Consider the following 16,123-nt stretch of genomic DNA (forward strand, 5'->3'; position numbering starts at 1 on the left):
CGCAGACTGGGCGTCAAGAAATTGCTTTGCTGGGGAAAATTTAAGAACCGCCCACTCACGGATACTGCCAGTGAATGAGCCAGCCACGATAGAGTGGCGCTCTGGACAGATAAAGTTTATTTTTGCAGCTAAAGCAAGGCTTTACTACTGAGTAGGCAGGTAATTGCCTGCTTGCTCTCGAGCAACCGCTTGAAACCCTTACAGCTGCCAATGCACAAGTGGCAGTCTTAAAGTGTGCTCCTGGTTGTGCCTGGGCATAAGGAGGATTGCCCCTAATGTAACGTGCATTTTAGAGAAATCACATAAAAGTAATGCAATAATTCCTAAAGGATCGCACCTTTCGCTTTTCTGTTATTTACATAGCACTTTTATTTATATATTTCAAATTTCCAAACTTGTTTGTTTCAGTTCTATACCACCTTTGCGGGTGGTTAACAAATTAAACATGACAATTAAACATGACAAATTAAAGCAGAAGAATATTAAAATGGAATTACCAGTCAGCACAAAAAAGCAACCTAAAAGCCACCATTAACACAAGCAGCATAAAGTACATGCAGGTCCTGCTGTCCACCTGCTCACTATCTGCCAGTTCACTTATCCAAAAATAAATAATCATGCCCAAACCTTGCTATACACTCCACAGATTCAGATATCCAAAGAGCCAGAGTTTGCCCACTTCCTCACTTGTTGTGCTTGGCTGGTCAGTGGCAGCCATTTTCGGACAGAAACGGTGGGGAAAGGGAGTGGGGAGAGAGATTGGACAAATCTGTTTTTTGCTTTGCTTCCCTTTAGCTGGTTGGCTGCAGCCATTTTAGGAACAAACCATGGCAGGAGGGGACAGAGATAACCGATTCCCAAAGACATCAATGGAAATTGTGGATTTGTTTGCAGACATTTGCCTAACAAAGGATTTCCAGGAAATGTATTGAGGAGGGCTAGCAGGATCTGCTGGTAACAAAGCTTTGGTGGTGACTGTTGAAGGGCCTTGAGTTTACAATGTTTATTCCCCAAGCTTTGCCGTTTTGCAATCTCCCATTGCCCTCACAACAGCCAACAATAACAAAGTACAGTATCTAGAAAACATGCAAATATTTTGCTAACTACTGGTTTTTATGACACTACTTAATTTTGCTTCATTCCACACATAACAGCTGAATTCTATTCTCAGTGAGGTCAGGAAAAGAGCACCCATCCCTTTACCCAACCAGCCAGGACTTCCGTTTTCCAAAGGATCACGCAGGCTCATCTTGGGTCTTCACTATTTGGTTGACTTTGCTTCTGGGGCACACTTCTCTTCCTGCTGAGTGGCAGAGACAAAAGAAAAGAAAAGCACAGAATGAAGTCAATGCCAGGTTATCACCAACCTAGGTGAGCGTATGGAAGACTGCCATAAAGGAAACAGGGTCAAAGCTTGCCCAACCATAAGGAGGCTGAGGTGACTGCTTATTGCTGTTGCAGTGCTCAATACATATAGCATTAAAACTTGAGTAAAAGCAAAGTTTTTTGAAGGATAATTGCTCTGAACAAACCCAAAAATCCTAAACTTTTGTTAGTCAGCAGAGGCAGTGACCTTTTAGTAGAAAATATGCCTTTGGCAATGACAAACCTAGACAGCATCTTAAAAAACAGAGACATCACCTTGCCAACAAAGTTCCATATACTTAAAGCTATGGTTTTCCCAGTAGTGATGTATGGAAGTGAGAGCTGGACCATAAAGAAGGCTGATCGCCGAAGAATTGATGCTTTTGAATTATGGTGCTGGAGGAGACTCTTGAGAGTCCCATGGACTGCAAGAAGATCAAACCTATCCATTCTGAAGGAAATCAGCCCTGAGTGCTCACTAAGGACAGATCCTGAAACTGAGGCTCCAATACTTTGGCCACCTCATGAGAAGAGAAGACTTCCTGGAAAAGACCCTGATGTTGGGAAAGATGGAGGGCACAAGGAGAAGGGGACGACAGAGGACGAGATGGTTGGACAGTGTTCTCGAAGCTACCAGCATGAGTTTGACCAAACTGCGGGAGGCAGTGGAAGACAGGAGTGCCTGGCGTGCTCTGGTCCAGGGGGTCACAAAGAGTCGGACACAACTAAACGACTAAACAACAACAACATGCCTTTGGACATCATGGTAAAGCCCAAAGATCTACAGGCTGTGTTAAGACGGAAGGCAGAGGTGCAATCTCAGTTAGGATACACTTATTGGCTGGCATGGGGGAGAAATCTGATTCAGTTTGAAGTGAACCTCCCTAATTCACAGTTTCCTAAACAGTACGCAAACCAAAACACAGACATCCTTTGAACATCACTTTTCCAAATATTGCAGTGCATTTTCAAAGCCAAATAATGTGTACAAAGATGCATATAGTATATTTTTAAAAACAAGAACACAAGAATGTGCATTCTATTAGGGGAAGTACAGAATTGTACACACATATGCATATCACAATAAATTCAATTAAACTGCTAATGAATCTTCATGAGGACTTTTTTAAAAAATTACAAACTCATGTGCAGAATTGAGCTTACTGAAAAATCTTTACCAGTTCCATCCATTATTGGGAGAGAAGTACAATTAAACACAGGGGACTGACTTACTTTGTTATATGTGGTGTCACCAGAATTAGGAGGGCTGTAAGGGGGTGGAGCCTGGAACACAAAAATATAGATACCAGGGGATGAGAGCAGATGTTGAAAAGTGCATGGCTTCAGATAGTGGGGACTAAGCTTTAGAAATCCAGCCACTTGCATCATAACTGTTTTCTTGTTTCAACTTTTCATCCTCAGAGACCTGAAACTGCTATGCAGTCTCATCCATCTTTTCTAACTCTGTGTTGAATCACTTAAAAGCAGAAATCAGGCATTCACCCAGAAATCATTAATATCCCATCCGGAATTTTGCAGGTAAAAAGGTGAGGGCCTCCTCAAATTATTTTTGGGGAGCCTCATCTCTTTGACAAATGGCCATTTCCCAGGTTAGATGCCCCATAAACCACACTGGCAAGTTTAAGCTAAGGACAAAAGACGAGAAAAACCAACTCACTTTAATCTCAGAAAATTCAAAGCGGTTCACTGAGACATCACCTTTGACCTCCACGGTCTGGATTTCTTTGAGGGGAAGACGGTGCTTGTACTCCAAAAAGTGATTTCCATTGATATACACCTACAGGAAAAATGAAACAAGCATTCAATTAACAGCTGGCAGGTACAACAAGAAGGCTTCAGGTGTTTAAAAGACTACCAGGCACAATACAATGTAAGTTCTCATGGGATATATCTGACTGTCAGCTATTTCACCGAAGCTTATTCCAGAGTAATGTAAATGTTTTCTACTTAATTTAACATGTTTTTGCCCTTCCTTTCTGCCGTTTAGATAATCAGCGCAGCTTACAGTACACGTAGGGGTCAGCAAACTTTTTCATCAGGGGGGCCGGTCCACTGTTCCTCAGACCTTGTTGGGGGCCAGACCATATTTTTTTTGGGGGGGGATGAACAAATTCCTATGCCCCACAAATAACCCAGAGATGCATTTTAAATAAAAGCATACATTCTACTCATGTAAAAACACACTGATTCCCTGGCCATCCGCGGGCCAGATTGAGGTGATTGGGCCGGATCCAGCCCCTGGGTCTTAGTTTGCCTACCCATGCTACAGAGGTTTACAGCCTCGGGGGGGGGGGCTAAGCTTCTACCAACTTTTCATGTTGGTGACACACTTTTTAGACATGAATCATTCCGTGACACAGTAATTCAGCTTTACTAACAAACCGGAGGTTAAACTAACCCCTTTTCAGCCCCGGGAGGAGCGCAGGGAGCATTCGCACGATACACCTACACACTGCGGCAGACGCACTGATGTGCTGTGACACACAGTTTGGAAAGCTCTGTTGTTCTATGTGTAAATCTTCCACCCTAAAACAAAGGAGCAGATCCTTGCTCTGTTTTAGCTTTATTTCTACCAAGTTTTGTTTTCTCTATGCTCTTTGCTTCCACCACTAGATGGAGCGTTTTCTTTCTTTTCTACAGCTTTACACTTACTTTTTTAAAAAAGCAACGCAACTGTCACTTCCCCAACGTTCTACCCCCTCAGCCCCTGCCTTTGTTTGCATAATACCTCACACAGATTTGAATACCGTATCAAGAAAACAATTCTGAATATTTCGCTGCTTATAGCTCAGAAGTTAGACTGGTTGTAAGATGCTTTGGGTTGCCCTGAGCAAGATAAAGCAACTGAGAAATTTAATTAAGAATAACTGATGTCATTTGTTTTAGCCCAAGCCTGAGAAAAGTGTGTGGGTGAGTCAGAAACAAGATTTTGGCTAGGTAGGGAAGCCGAGTTGTGGTGAGGCAAGCTCACTAACCCTATTATCATAGCTGTCAACGTTTCCCCCCTTTTTAAGGGAAATTCCCATATTCCGAATAGGATTCCTCGCAAGAAAAGGGAAAAGTTGACAGCTATGCCTAATATTTCCTTTTAAGCCAGTAGCTTCACTCCCACAGTGCTGAATAAGACAGTATTTTACCCACAGGGACACACTCTCACTTCACTGCCAGCCTACACATTCACACTAAGGGCTTATCCCACATTTCTCCTCCTCCTGCTGCTTTCCTCTGGCGTAAACCACTCTTTACCGCTGAATCAGAGCAAACAGCAATAGGGTTTTCTGTGGGTTGCATTTTGCTCCGATTAATGGTAAAACACTGGTTTCTCCTGGGTGGTGGTGGTGGTGGATAAACAACAACAGCCACCTGGACCTTTGCCTAGAAAGTGTGGAGCCAAGTCACGTGTGGACAAGCCCTGACACAATCCATGCTGAGGTAACTTGAATTCTGATTGGCTGGTTAGTTCTAGATCCTTAAATAAACTGCTTTGAGGCTTCACCCCCGCCCCCAAATCAAGCAGCATATAAATTTTATGGCTTAAACAAATAATAGTTTAAAAAAGCAAACCCCTGTATTTCTCCCCGGTTATTGACCCAGCATTGTTGCATGCCACCCCAATCTCCACACCAGTGTGAGACTCCAGGGGTCCCGGCAGGGTTTGTGTTTCCTTTGGGAACGAGACACAGCGAAGACTGTGGTGTCTTTATAATAGATGGTTTATTTACACATATATTCAACCTGAGCCTACGATGAGTCCTACTTCTCTCATGGCCACAATTCTGCGTTCAAGCTGCCAGCCCACATGGTGCCCTTTCTCCAGCCTGCCGCCTCTTACAAACTGACACCTTTTTCCCCTAGCTCACCTCAGGCAAGCTGAGATCCTAAGTGCAACTCTGCTAACTGACACAGAGATGGAGAAGGGACCCCATCCCTCTGCTGCCTGGTACAGAGTCTCTGCTAATGGCGCATATCCCTGCTTTGTTTGCTTAGCGACTCAGCCAGTCTCAGCAACTGCTGCATCTGGGGATTGGTTAAATCCTAAAACATTTCTGGTTCCAGGAATATAGGAGAGTCTTCCTCTCCTCCTCAGCCTCTCCTTTTCCAGCTGACACTCCAGGTTAAAAAGGTAAAGGGACCCCTGACCGTTAGGTCCAGTCGTGGCCGACTCTGGGGTTGCGGCGCTCATCTCGCTTTATTGGCCAAGGCACCCAGCCTACAGCTTCTGGCAAACGCCGTTTACCTTCCCGCTGGAGCGGTACCTATTTATCTACTTGCACTTTGACGTGCTTTCAAACTGCTAGGTGGGCAGGAGCAGGGACCGAGCAACGGGAGCTCACCCTGTTGCAGGGATTTGAACCGCCAACCTTCTGATTGGCAAGTCCTAGGCTCTGTGGTTTAACCCACAGTCCCTCAGGTATTAGCTAAATATGAAAAACAGGGGGAGTTGCGATCTGAGCCATGATTGGTTCTTTTGTATTCAGGAGCCAGTCTATTAATACTATGGCAATATGATGGTAACGTTTGACTGGATTTAAAGGATCTGTTACTTGTATAGCTAGCACATGTAAAAACCCATATTGATACTGTGATGTGTGATATTTCAGTGAATCAGGCATAATTGGTGCAGACTGGGGGCTCCTCCAGAATTCCCTTTGTGACATACTTTCCAAGCAGTTCTCTTTTTTGGTCCATGTGCTTTCGCTGGGCGAACCCATGTTTTAGTGTTGAATCGGAGAAAACGCCCCCCCCCCCCAATCTGCTATTTGCTCTGATTCAGCAGCAAAACTCAGATTTTCCCAGGGAAAGAACTGGACACACCCAAGAGAGAGAGAGAGAAATAGAATGTTCTGACAAAGAGATTTAAATCCTGGACCTGCACTTGGAAAGTGTGGTGCAAAAGTCCTTACTGATGCGAAACACTTCTGCAATATGTAGCAAGTCCTAGGCTCTGTGGTTTAGACCACAGCACCACCCACGCCACTCCAGGTTGCTTGCTATCAAATGGAGTAACCTGCCTCACCACCCCAGTCCCACCGCACCTGATAGCAGCCACTCTCAACATTGATGGTCATCTCAAAAGAATTGTTCTGCTTGAAAGGTGTGTTGGGGGCAATTTCCTCTTGCCCCCAGAAGACTTCGTCGCTCTTCCAGGACTCCCAGAGCCGTTTTTTACTTTTCATCTGCGTGTTGCACACAACCATCGGGTTTTGCTTATCGAATCGTGGATTGAAGTGGAAGGCGATGTCGCCATTGGCACACAGGAAATTCACTGCAAATCTGAAATGTGAGAAGGGTAGAAGCACTGTGAGGAAGGAGAGAGTGGCCGATCGCAGAGGGAAATTAACTGAAAGGGCCAAGTGGACAAAGAAACAGGAACAACAATACACATGTGGTGGGGTTGTAAGGAGATTAAGAAATTTTGGGGAGTAATACATGAGGAATTAAAGAAAATGTTGAAAATCCCAATTGTTAGAAAGCCAGAGGTATATCTCCTAGGCTGGATAGGGAAAGCTATACCACAAGTAAAAAAAAGAGAGATTTTTTCTATATGCAACTATGGCAACCAGGGTAGTGATTGCTTCTAAATGGAAATCTCAAATCTTGCCCTCAAAAGAGGAGTGGATTTGCAAATTAAATGAATATTTAGAACTGGCAAGGCTAACCTCAATCGTAAGATATCAGTCAAATCAAAAATTTAAAAAGGAATGGCAATGTTTGGAAGATTATATGTTAAAATCTTGTTCTGAGAAAGATATGCTAATATGCCTAGAATAAAAATGTAAAGTGTATCTATGAATTGGAGAAGATAAGAGATAAAAGAAATACAAAGAATGATACATTTGGAGAATGCAAAGATAAAGGCAGAAATAGAGATTCAAAGAAGTCAAATTGTGGCGGAAGAAAGCTGCAGGTGTGTGGGGGGGTATTATATGATAAGTATGTAATGTATGTTTTCAATCTTTTTTTTCTTTTTTGATGTTGTTTTGCCAGTTCTCTGAATTAACCCTCCAACGAATAACAGGCTGAAGTTCGTTCCCAGATCCTTATCCCCAATTCCCGGTTCTTTGCTTGACAAAACAGAGAGCTGAGGGAACAGCTTGAATCAGGACTTCCAGTGCATGTGCCCCTGCAGTCAATACACCTCTGTGATAAGATGCTCACTGGCTCTCAGCTCTAACAACGCAAAACCAGCAATATATATATATATATATTTCCAGGGGAAGACATATTCATTAACATCCAAGTCTCAAGATTTGCTCTGGCCACTGAGAAAATGCAAGCCAGGTTCCAAGAAACTTGGTTTGTGTGCTTCTGTTCTGTTGTAATAATTAACACTTTATAGCTTATTGAAGAGTTACAGTGTGTGATATGCATGTCATAGAATTCTATTTGATATTGATCCAGAGCAGAACCCCAATGTACAGTGAAATATACTCCAGGCTTAGTACATAACATATAGTTAGCAGAGTAAAAATTTAAACATGTTGCAGGATTCCCTAAAAATAGACCAGAGGCTATTAGTATTTCATCCAGCAGAGTCAAAACAAAAAAAATTCCTTCCAGTAGCACCTTAAAGACCAACTAAGTTAGTTCTTGGTATGAGCTTTCGTGTGCATGCACAAGAAGTGTGCATGCACACGAAAGCTCATACCAAGAACTAACTTAGTTGGTCTTTAAGGTGCTACTGGAAGGAATTTTTTTTGTTTTGACTATGGCAGACCAACACGGCTACCTATCTGTAACTGGAACCATCCAGCAGAGCTTTACTGCTACTGAAGGCAGATGAGCATAATGGTCACAAATCCAATTGCACCAGTTGCACCAGACTTAACTTAAACGTATGATACCTTATGATAAGTCTAAACCTTAACACTATACAGTATACAGAGATAGAAAGAGAAAGTGAAGCCCAGGCTCCTTCTGGCCCTACTTTTATAGTCAGCATGACCTTCACAGAAAGAGATAAGAGAACCAGTTTAAACTAGCTGTACTAGCTTCTCTGAAGTTAATAATCAAACATCATGAACCTTCTTGCTTGTTTCTTTCACAGAGAGAAGCTTTCAAAATCCTCTTGAATTAATTAAAATAGGAAATATCTCTACACATCAGATTAATAAAGTGGTACCTCGGGTTACATACGCTTCAGGTTACAGATGCCGCTAACCCAGAAATAGTGCTTCAGGTTAAGAACTTTGCTTCAGGGCGAGAACAGAAATCGTGCTCCGGTGGCACGGCAGCAGCGGGAGGCCCCTTTAGCTAAAGTGGTGCTTCAGGTTAAGAACAGTTTCAGGTTAAGAACGGACCTCCAGAACGAATTAAATACTTAACCCGAGGTACCACTGTACTTTCTGCACCAAGAAAGGCAAAATGACAGTGCAAGGGGGTGTTATTAGTTTTCAGGGTGTGTGTGTGTGCTGAATACCTCAAAATGATTATTTAGCTCAGCCAGTAGACCATGAGACTCTTAATCTCAGGGTTGTGGATTCGATCCTCACACTGAACAAATATTGCAGGGGGTAGACTAGATGACTCTCGTGGTCCCTTCCAACTCTACAGTTCTATGATACTTTTATTTGTTTGTTGTGTCTTTTTTGTGGTGGTCTATTGCAACAACGAATGGCAACGAAATCAAGCGGCAAAATAAGCCCCACAGTAACACATTCAAATCAGCAACAACGCTTTTCAAACTTTTTTAAATTTTATTTTAAATCAGCATTTCTTTATGGAGTACTATTTTTGTAAATTATTCCTAAATGAACTCAAGAAGATTCAACAGCAGAACACAGCAGCTTCACTACCCTGACAGACTGCATGCATCACCCCACATCCATGATTTTGTCACAGAGGAAGAAGGGCCGGTTCTGAGTGGAAGAGATGGATGGGGCAGAACAGCTCCCAAAAAACAAAGGGAATCGAACGTGACCAGCAGACTTTACAAACCTTTTCGTGTACGGTTGGACAAAGCCTTGGATTAAAAACCTCTTTCCCTCACTGAGGCCTTCAATATTGGTCCAAGCAGCAGCAACGGGAAAACTCTGTGGAGTGGGGAGGAAAGTGCAAAAAATAAGCTCATCACATTCTCGATCCAATAGCCTCAAACTCAGCCTCAAAATCATCCCAACCGTCATGAAGAAAACTCACATTTTAATGGAAACTGTTTATATCGGCTGCATACATGCTATAGTTTTAAAGCACATTTGAAGCACATTCTCTCCTCACCTCATTGTACTTTGTTAGGGGTTGCTGAGAATCATAACTCTTTGGGGGATAATGCCAGAATGCCCAGAATTATTTGAGGGGGGGAAGGCGTGTCGAATGTATTTTAAAGGTAGAGTTTTATGTATCCGTTGTTTAAAACGATAATTTGTTTTAAGAGATGAGAACACTGCACAGAACTGCAGCTCAGGTTTTGAGAGTCTACCCCCATCTTCTGTGCTAGTATAAACTGCATTTATATACTAATATTCATCCATCCATCCATCCATCCTTTATTGGCTTAATTTAGACAATAGAAACCATAAAAGAGAGGGGGTATCTATAAAACACAGGTAATCCAGACATATTAAACACATAAAACATAGAAGACTCAGTACTAAAAATTAAGGAACGGGAAACCTCAGAGCACATTCTCGGCTAAGGAATTTATGATCAGTACCAGGACCAAGATCAAAAGTATTTTTGCCCAAACCCCACTCCTAGTTCTCCACCCCCAAACCCCTGTGTCCTTTTTCAGCAACCTAACTTGGGGTCAGGGGATGCGGGTGGCGCTGTGGGTTAAACCACAGAGCTTAGGACTTGTCAATCAGAAGGTTGGGGGTTCGAATCCCCGTGACGGGGTGAGCTCCCGTTGCTCAGTCCCTGCTCCTGCCAACCTAGCAGTTTGAAAGCACGTCAAAGTAGATAAATAGGTACTGCTCTGGACCTAATGGTCAGGGGTCCCATTACCTTTAACTTGGGGTCAGGTAAGTTTTTCAGTTAGAAAAGATTCTGTTAGAAAACTGGAGTCATAAAAACTTGCTGATTTGACACAATAACTCCTGGGAGATCTCAATCTGCCTTCTGCTCACCTTACTTCCTGAGAGCAAAGGCTCTTCTACTTTCCCCAAACATCTTTAGGCTGCTTTCCCATGCCCTGCAAGCCCCATTTAACAATGGGACTTACTTCAGAGTAGCCAAACTTTCAACCGTGTAGGTGATGTCACGGAACATGGGATGGAGAGGAAGAAACTCTTATGCAGATTCACAAAACTTTTGAGAAGCCAACGACATGATTTTCCCACAAAGCAAAACAGGGGCAGTGCTCTGCTAAGGAAAGGGGCATTAAATAGGGGCTGTGCCAGTTAAAACGAGGCCGTTAAGAGCCGATCCTTTCCTTAGGAGTGAACTGCATCACACTTCAAGAAAGATGCTGTCGCTTTTCCTGATGATGATAAAGCAACAGCTCAGTGCTGGGGATCAACAGCACATGTTAAGGCTGAACCAGAAGCACCACCCCACTCCCCCATGAAGAAGGGGTGGGCCCCCCTCTGACATGCCCTTTCTCTGCACCCCACTCACCATCTTGGAGCTGGTTCGTCAGCTTTTCTTCTCACGTTCTCCTGGAGTGAAAGTGAAAGCAAAGCCTCATCTAGCAAACATCAGCCTTCCTCAGGAAAGGGGTGGGACACAATTCCGGCAGCTCCTTTTGAGCAAAGTTCCGGCCACAGGGAGAACATCCTTGTGGAAGGGAGGGATGGGCCAGTCTGTCCATTTTGGTTTCTCTCAATTTCTCATTTTTCCCAATCTTAAGTATAAGTAAAGGTAAAGGGAACCCCTGACCATTAGGTCCAGTCGTGTCCGACTCTGGGGATGCAGCACTCATCTTGCTTTACTGGCCGAGGGAGCCGGCGTACAGCATGACTAAGCCGCTTCTGGCGAACCAGAGCAGCACACAGAAACGCCGTTTACCTTCCCGCCAGAGCGGTACCTATTTATCTACTTGCACTTTGACGTGCTTTCGAACTGCTAGGTTGGCAGGAGCAGACAGGAGCTCACCCTGCTGCGGGGATTCAAACCGCTGACCTTCTGACTGGCAAGTCCTAGGCTCAGTGGTTTAACCCACAGCGCCACCTGCGTCCCTCTAATCTTAAGTATAGCTCTCCACATTTCCACATCAGTTGCTGTTTCTTTCCTGTGAAGCCCTATGAAAACTAATCAGCATTTTGGTGCAAATTTCTTGTAATATACCTTATAACACATTCGTATGCAGTCGTGCCTAATACAGTTGTACCTTGGTTATTGAACGGAATCCGCTTGACTTCCGAAAACGTTCAACAACCAAGATGCGGCTTCCAATTGGCTGCAGGAGCTTCCTGCACTAAATCGGAAGCCGAGTTGGACATTTGGGTTCCAAAGAACTTTTCCAAACCGGAACACTCACTTCCGGGTTTGCAGCGTTCGTGAGCCAAAACGTTTGATTTGCAAGGCATTCAGAATCCAAGGAGGACTCTACACATATTTTTGCAAATTGATTTCTCTGATACAGCGCCTTTCTGTATATTATTTTCATATGTGTGTTTTTATTTCCGCTTTACACCAGTATTCTTGTGCATATTATTTTGCTACATTGCAAAATTCAGAGAAGTAGGTTCCAAAGGAGGGCTGCGTTTCGGTTCTCATATTGTTTTGGGAAGTGTGAATGAGGTGTGATCGTCTTTAAATGCAAACTGAATCAAATTTCTCCACAATCCCTAATGAAGGGGCCAAAAGCCAGCGCAGGAGGACAAGGAGGACTATGGACCGCTGCACCTCCTCTCCTCTAGTCTTGAACCCTTGAGGGGAGGAGGCAAGGGAAGGAGAAAGTGACGGACCATCTGCAACCTGCATCTTAAACATTGGGATTGTGAATACAAATTGTCAAGCAATGATCAATTGACCACCAAAAGGAGGAATTAGCCCAGGTGCAGGGAAACATTTTCAGTCCGGGGGTGAGAGTCCCTTCTGGGCAATTTTCTGGGGGGTGAGCGCATGGTGCACAGAGCAGCAAATGTGAATTTTACCTTCACACAGCATACAAGGACATAAGGTAAGCCTGCTGAATCAGGCTATCTAGTCCAGCATTGGACTAGATAGTCCAGCATTCCCATTGGCCAACCAGGTTCTTGGGAGAAACCTGAGGGATGTGAAGCACATAGCAATCAAGTACAACATTCCTAGAATGGACATGCTAGTGGATGCTCTGTGCCAGCCAGGAGTTTTGTTATATATTAACACACCACGGTCTTTTATTCCAGGTTTTTGCCCAGAACTTTGTGGGGGACATTCCTTGGGTGTCGGCCACAGTAGTGGGGGGTCACAGGGACCCGTTAGTACCAGGTGACACTCGAGAACGGACGCTTGTTGAACAATTAATGAGTTGCTGTGCCATCAAAGATAACAGATTTGGACAACATCTCGGAATTGGAACGGAATCAGACGAAGCTGAGCTGATAAAAAGGCAGTTGGAAAAATTTTATATTAACAAAGCTGTATTCGGCGGATGAAATTATATGGTGTTTGACATGAATGAGAATCCTGGACCCAGGGACAAAAAATTACCAAGCATTAATATCGAGATGAGAAAATATGGAAACAACAAGGAGAAGCAGGACTAAGATGCGGAGATATGCTCTAGAGATCCAGACCGTGGAGAGCCCCAAGGAATTAATACAGTGGTGCCCCGCAAGACGAATGCCTCACAAGACGGAAAACTCGCTAGACGAAAAAGTTTTCCGTTTTTGAGTTGCTTCGCAAAACGAATTTCCTATGGGCTTGCTTCGCAAGACGAAAATGTCTTGCGAGTTCCTGCAGGGGTTTTTTTCCTCCCCCCCCCTTTTCTAAGCCACTAAGCCGCTTATCCGCTAAGCCGATAAGCCGCTAAAAGCCGCTAAAGCCGCTAATAGTGCTAATAGCGCTAATCTGCTAATCCGTCAATGGGCTTGCTTCGCAAGACGAAAAAACCGCTAGACGAAGAGACTCGCAGAACGGATTCTTTTCGTCTTGCGAGGCACCACTGTAAATACAATTTGGACTATAATTTGATCTTTTTTATTTTAGTTTTTTAGTTTTTAATTGAAGTATTATGATCAGATATTTAATTGGATGTTTTTTATTGGAAAATCAATAAAAATGATTTCTTTTTAAAAAAGAGAACAGATGCTTGTGGCGCCGGCACATAGACCAGCTAAGGCACAGGGTTGGGGATTTGGACACTACCCTACTGTGGCCCCAGCTCCGGAGCAGTTGTTAATGGAAGGTGAGGCTCCACCTACATCTTCCTCAAAACTGCGGACATGGAGCCGAGCCAAGTCGTTTCGGTGGTCTGCCTGGCTCTCCAGAGACTCGGACCACCGCCATGCCTGACCGTCCGCCGAGTCCGCTCGTGGCGGTTCCTTCGACAGCAGTGCAGCCAGGGAACTCGGGCTCAACGCCACATTTGATCACATTACAGTCGCAGCCAGAATCGGGCGGCCACCTGGACTCTGATACTGGCCCTTGGCGGTCCAGCAGGGTTTCCAAGCGTCCAGCTTATTTAAAAGACTATGTTCACTGGACAACTGCACATGTAAAGCAGTATGGTGAATAGGGTTAACTAATATGTGATGGTGAGTCTTACAGGCAATATAGTTGATAGCGAAACAGTTATGCCTGCGAACTTGTAAAACCGGAATCGATATGCTTATGTGCCTTACTGAAACCAAAAAGGGTATTGCTGTATGTAATGGAACTACTATGATTGTAACTAATGCCTTATCTCAGTGGGAAGGGGTGTTATGTATTGAAGTTCTCACCCCGGCCACCAGGGGTATCGTGTAGATCGTTTTCACTCAGGTCCACATCAGTTAATTTAGGCGGGAAACCCTGGGTTGTTGTTGTTACAATGTTGACAGCCAGCTGCCTATAAAAAGCAGGCTGGCTGAGTTGTTTGATGTTCAGTTCAGTTCCAGCTTACAAATAAAGAACTACTTGGAGAAATCTCTGTGTCATTTGCTATGTCCACCCACTATTTAATAAGTCTGACTTCCTGTTTCCTCCTGAGCTGGGACAAACTTTCTCTGCATATGACTAGAGGCCTGTGTGTGTGAGGCCTAATCTGGGGAAGAGGAGTACACCATCTTCTTTAGCTCCTCTCCTCCATTTTGTTAGCAGAAGTGCCTGCCTGTCATCAGTCACTTGGAACTATCTCCCTTATGGGATAGTTCCACATGTACATATACTTTTGTAACCTAAGTCTGCCTTCAGGGATCCAACTGTGAACTGAATGATTGTGAGTAAACTAGTTTTATATTGACTTTAATAAGATTGCTGTGTCTATTCTTTTTAAGAGGGCAAGAAGGGATCTTACCAGGAATCTTATATTGAGAGGCTCAGACGAGCCTGCAACAAGCTTTAAAGGGGAATGTTTAAACTCTGCTAAGCCATAGAACTTGCTAACGCAAGTTAGGAAGGATATCATTAAACAATATATCCTCTCCTGCCTCCCTGAACATTCCCACAAAACCGACACACAGGAGTCAGGACTCAAGCATAAGGGCATTTTCCCTTCCTGTGAAATGTCGTCGCAATGGGGGAGGCGGGGGCGGTGTGCCCCAGGTGCCATGTCTGGGGGGGTGACAAGAAGGCACCCCGTGGGGTCTTGCAGTGGCACGAGCAGCCATCATGCTGCCACCACCGCATGTGGAGGATCCTCCGTTTGCGGCTGCAGCCGTGAGCAGAGGATCCTGGCGCCGGCAGAAAACCACGATGCCGCACATGCGCTGTACATAACAACGGCGCACATGTGCTGTACATAACGGTTTGCTGCTAGCGGCACCGCTCAAGCTGCGAGCAGAAGATCCTGGCACCATTCGTACAGCGCTGGAGTGGTGCCGGCGGCAAACCGCTATGCACAGCACATGTGTGGCACCGCTAAGTACAGCGCATGCATGCGACACTGCACATGCACCGTACATAGCGGGTTGCCGCCCCGGGTGTCACGACGCCTTCATTCGCCCCTGTTCCTGTGACTTCCAGCAATTCAAAAGCACCACTGCCTCCAACTGTGGAGGTGGAACATAGCCATGTCATGGCTATAAGCCATTGATTGCATACCCTCCAACATTCCTCATATGAAAATAGGGACATTGCTCACTCCTCACCCCAACTGACCCTCCTCGAACCCTATTGCTGTGCCCCCTCCCCCACAGAGCATTTCCTATCAGATGAAGGGTGAGTGCCACCCCACATCACCAGCACACCCACACCCACCACCGCCCGGAGAAAACCCATCAATCCTGATTTGATTTTAGATAGATAGATAGATAGATAGATAGATAGATAGATAGATAGAGATAGATAATTATTACGGTCAGAGACCAACTTATAAAACACACTTGGGGGTACAACCCCAGAAGGAAAACAAACATTTAAAACAATGTACAACAATAAATTTAAAATTTATAAATGTGATAAGCATATAGACACTTAAAACTTTAAGATAAGCTACCACAAAGAGATGACCCAGAGTCACCCACTGAACCGAGTTTGGGGATTTTCTTAGCAAACTAGTTTGGGTCGGGGGATGGTCTCCATCTACAGATCTGTGCACAGAATCTGGTGGCCATCTGGGTCGTCTTATGATCTTTGCCTAACAGGAATAGATCAGATTTTTGCTTTTTCGGGAGGTCAGCGAGCCTCACCAGCAGGGGATCAATGGTCTCACTACGTGCCTCTTCATAAAAGG

General features: G+C 44.4%; 1 protein-coding gene across 5 annotated transcripts; it reads right to left on the reverse strand.

Annotated features, from left to right (window-relative positions):
- Positions 1-344: 344 nt before the first annotated feature.
- LOC309376191 (galectin-5-like) lies at positions 345-11,057 on the reverse strand. Of its 5 annotated transcripts, none has more exons than XM_081922447.1 (6): positions 10,942-11,053; positions 9,325-9,419; positions 6,423-6,660; positions 3,044-3,163; positions 2,599-2,649; positions 345-1,300 (listed from the first exon to the last, which is right to left on the reverse strand). In XM_081922447.1, exons 1-6 carry the CDS (start codon positions 10,942-10,944, stop codon positions 1,262-1,264), a joined length of 546 nt encoding a protein of 181 aa, XP_081778573.1. In that variant the 5' UTR covers positions 10,945-11,053; the 3' UTR covers positions 345-1,261. The 5 variants fall into 5 exon arrangements, 4 of the variants coding, with proteins under 4 accessions (XP_081778573.1, XP_081778572.1, XP_081778575.1 ...); XM_081922446.1 differs by having other exon boundaries at positions 345-1,303; positions 10,942-11,052; XM_081922449.1 differs by lacking the exon at positions 9,325-9,419 and having other exon boundaries at positions 345-1,303; positions 10,942-11,057.
- Between the last annotated feature and the right edge of the window lie 5,066 nt (positions 11,058-16,123).

Source organism: Podarcis melisellensis (genome assembly GCF_964234715.1).
Source record: "Podarcis melisellensis genome assembly, chromosome: 8".
Lineage (NCBI taxonomy): Eukaryota > Metazoa > Chordata > Lepidosauria > Squamata > Lacertidae > Podarcis > Podarcis melisellensis.

What these genes read in the sequence shown, in the direction of transcription:
- LOC309376191 (XM_081922446.1), bottom strand. An exon ending in TTGAGAGTGGCTGCTATCAG is followed by an intron (nt 3,164 to 6,422) that starts GTGCGGTGGGAC and finishes TTTTTCCTGTAG; the next exon opens with GTGTATATCAATGGAAATCA. An exon ending in GTGACACCACATATAACAAA is followed by an intron (nt 1,304 to 2,598) that starts GTAAGTCAGTCC and finishes TCTGCCACTCAG; the next exon opens with CAGGAAGAGAAGTGTGCCCC.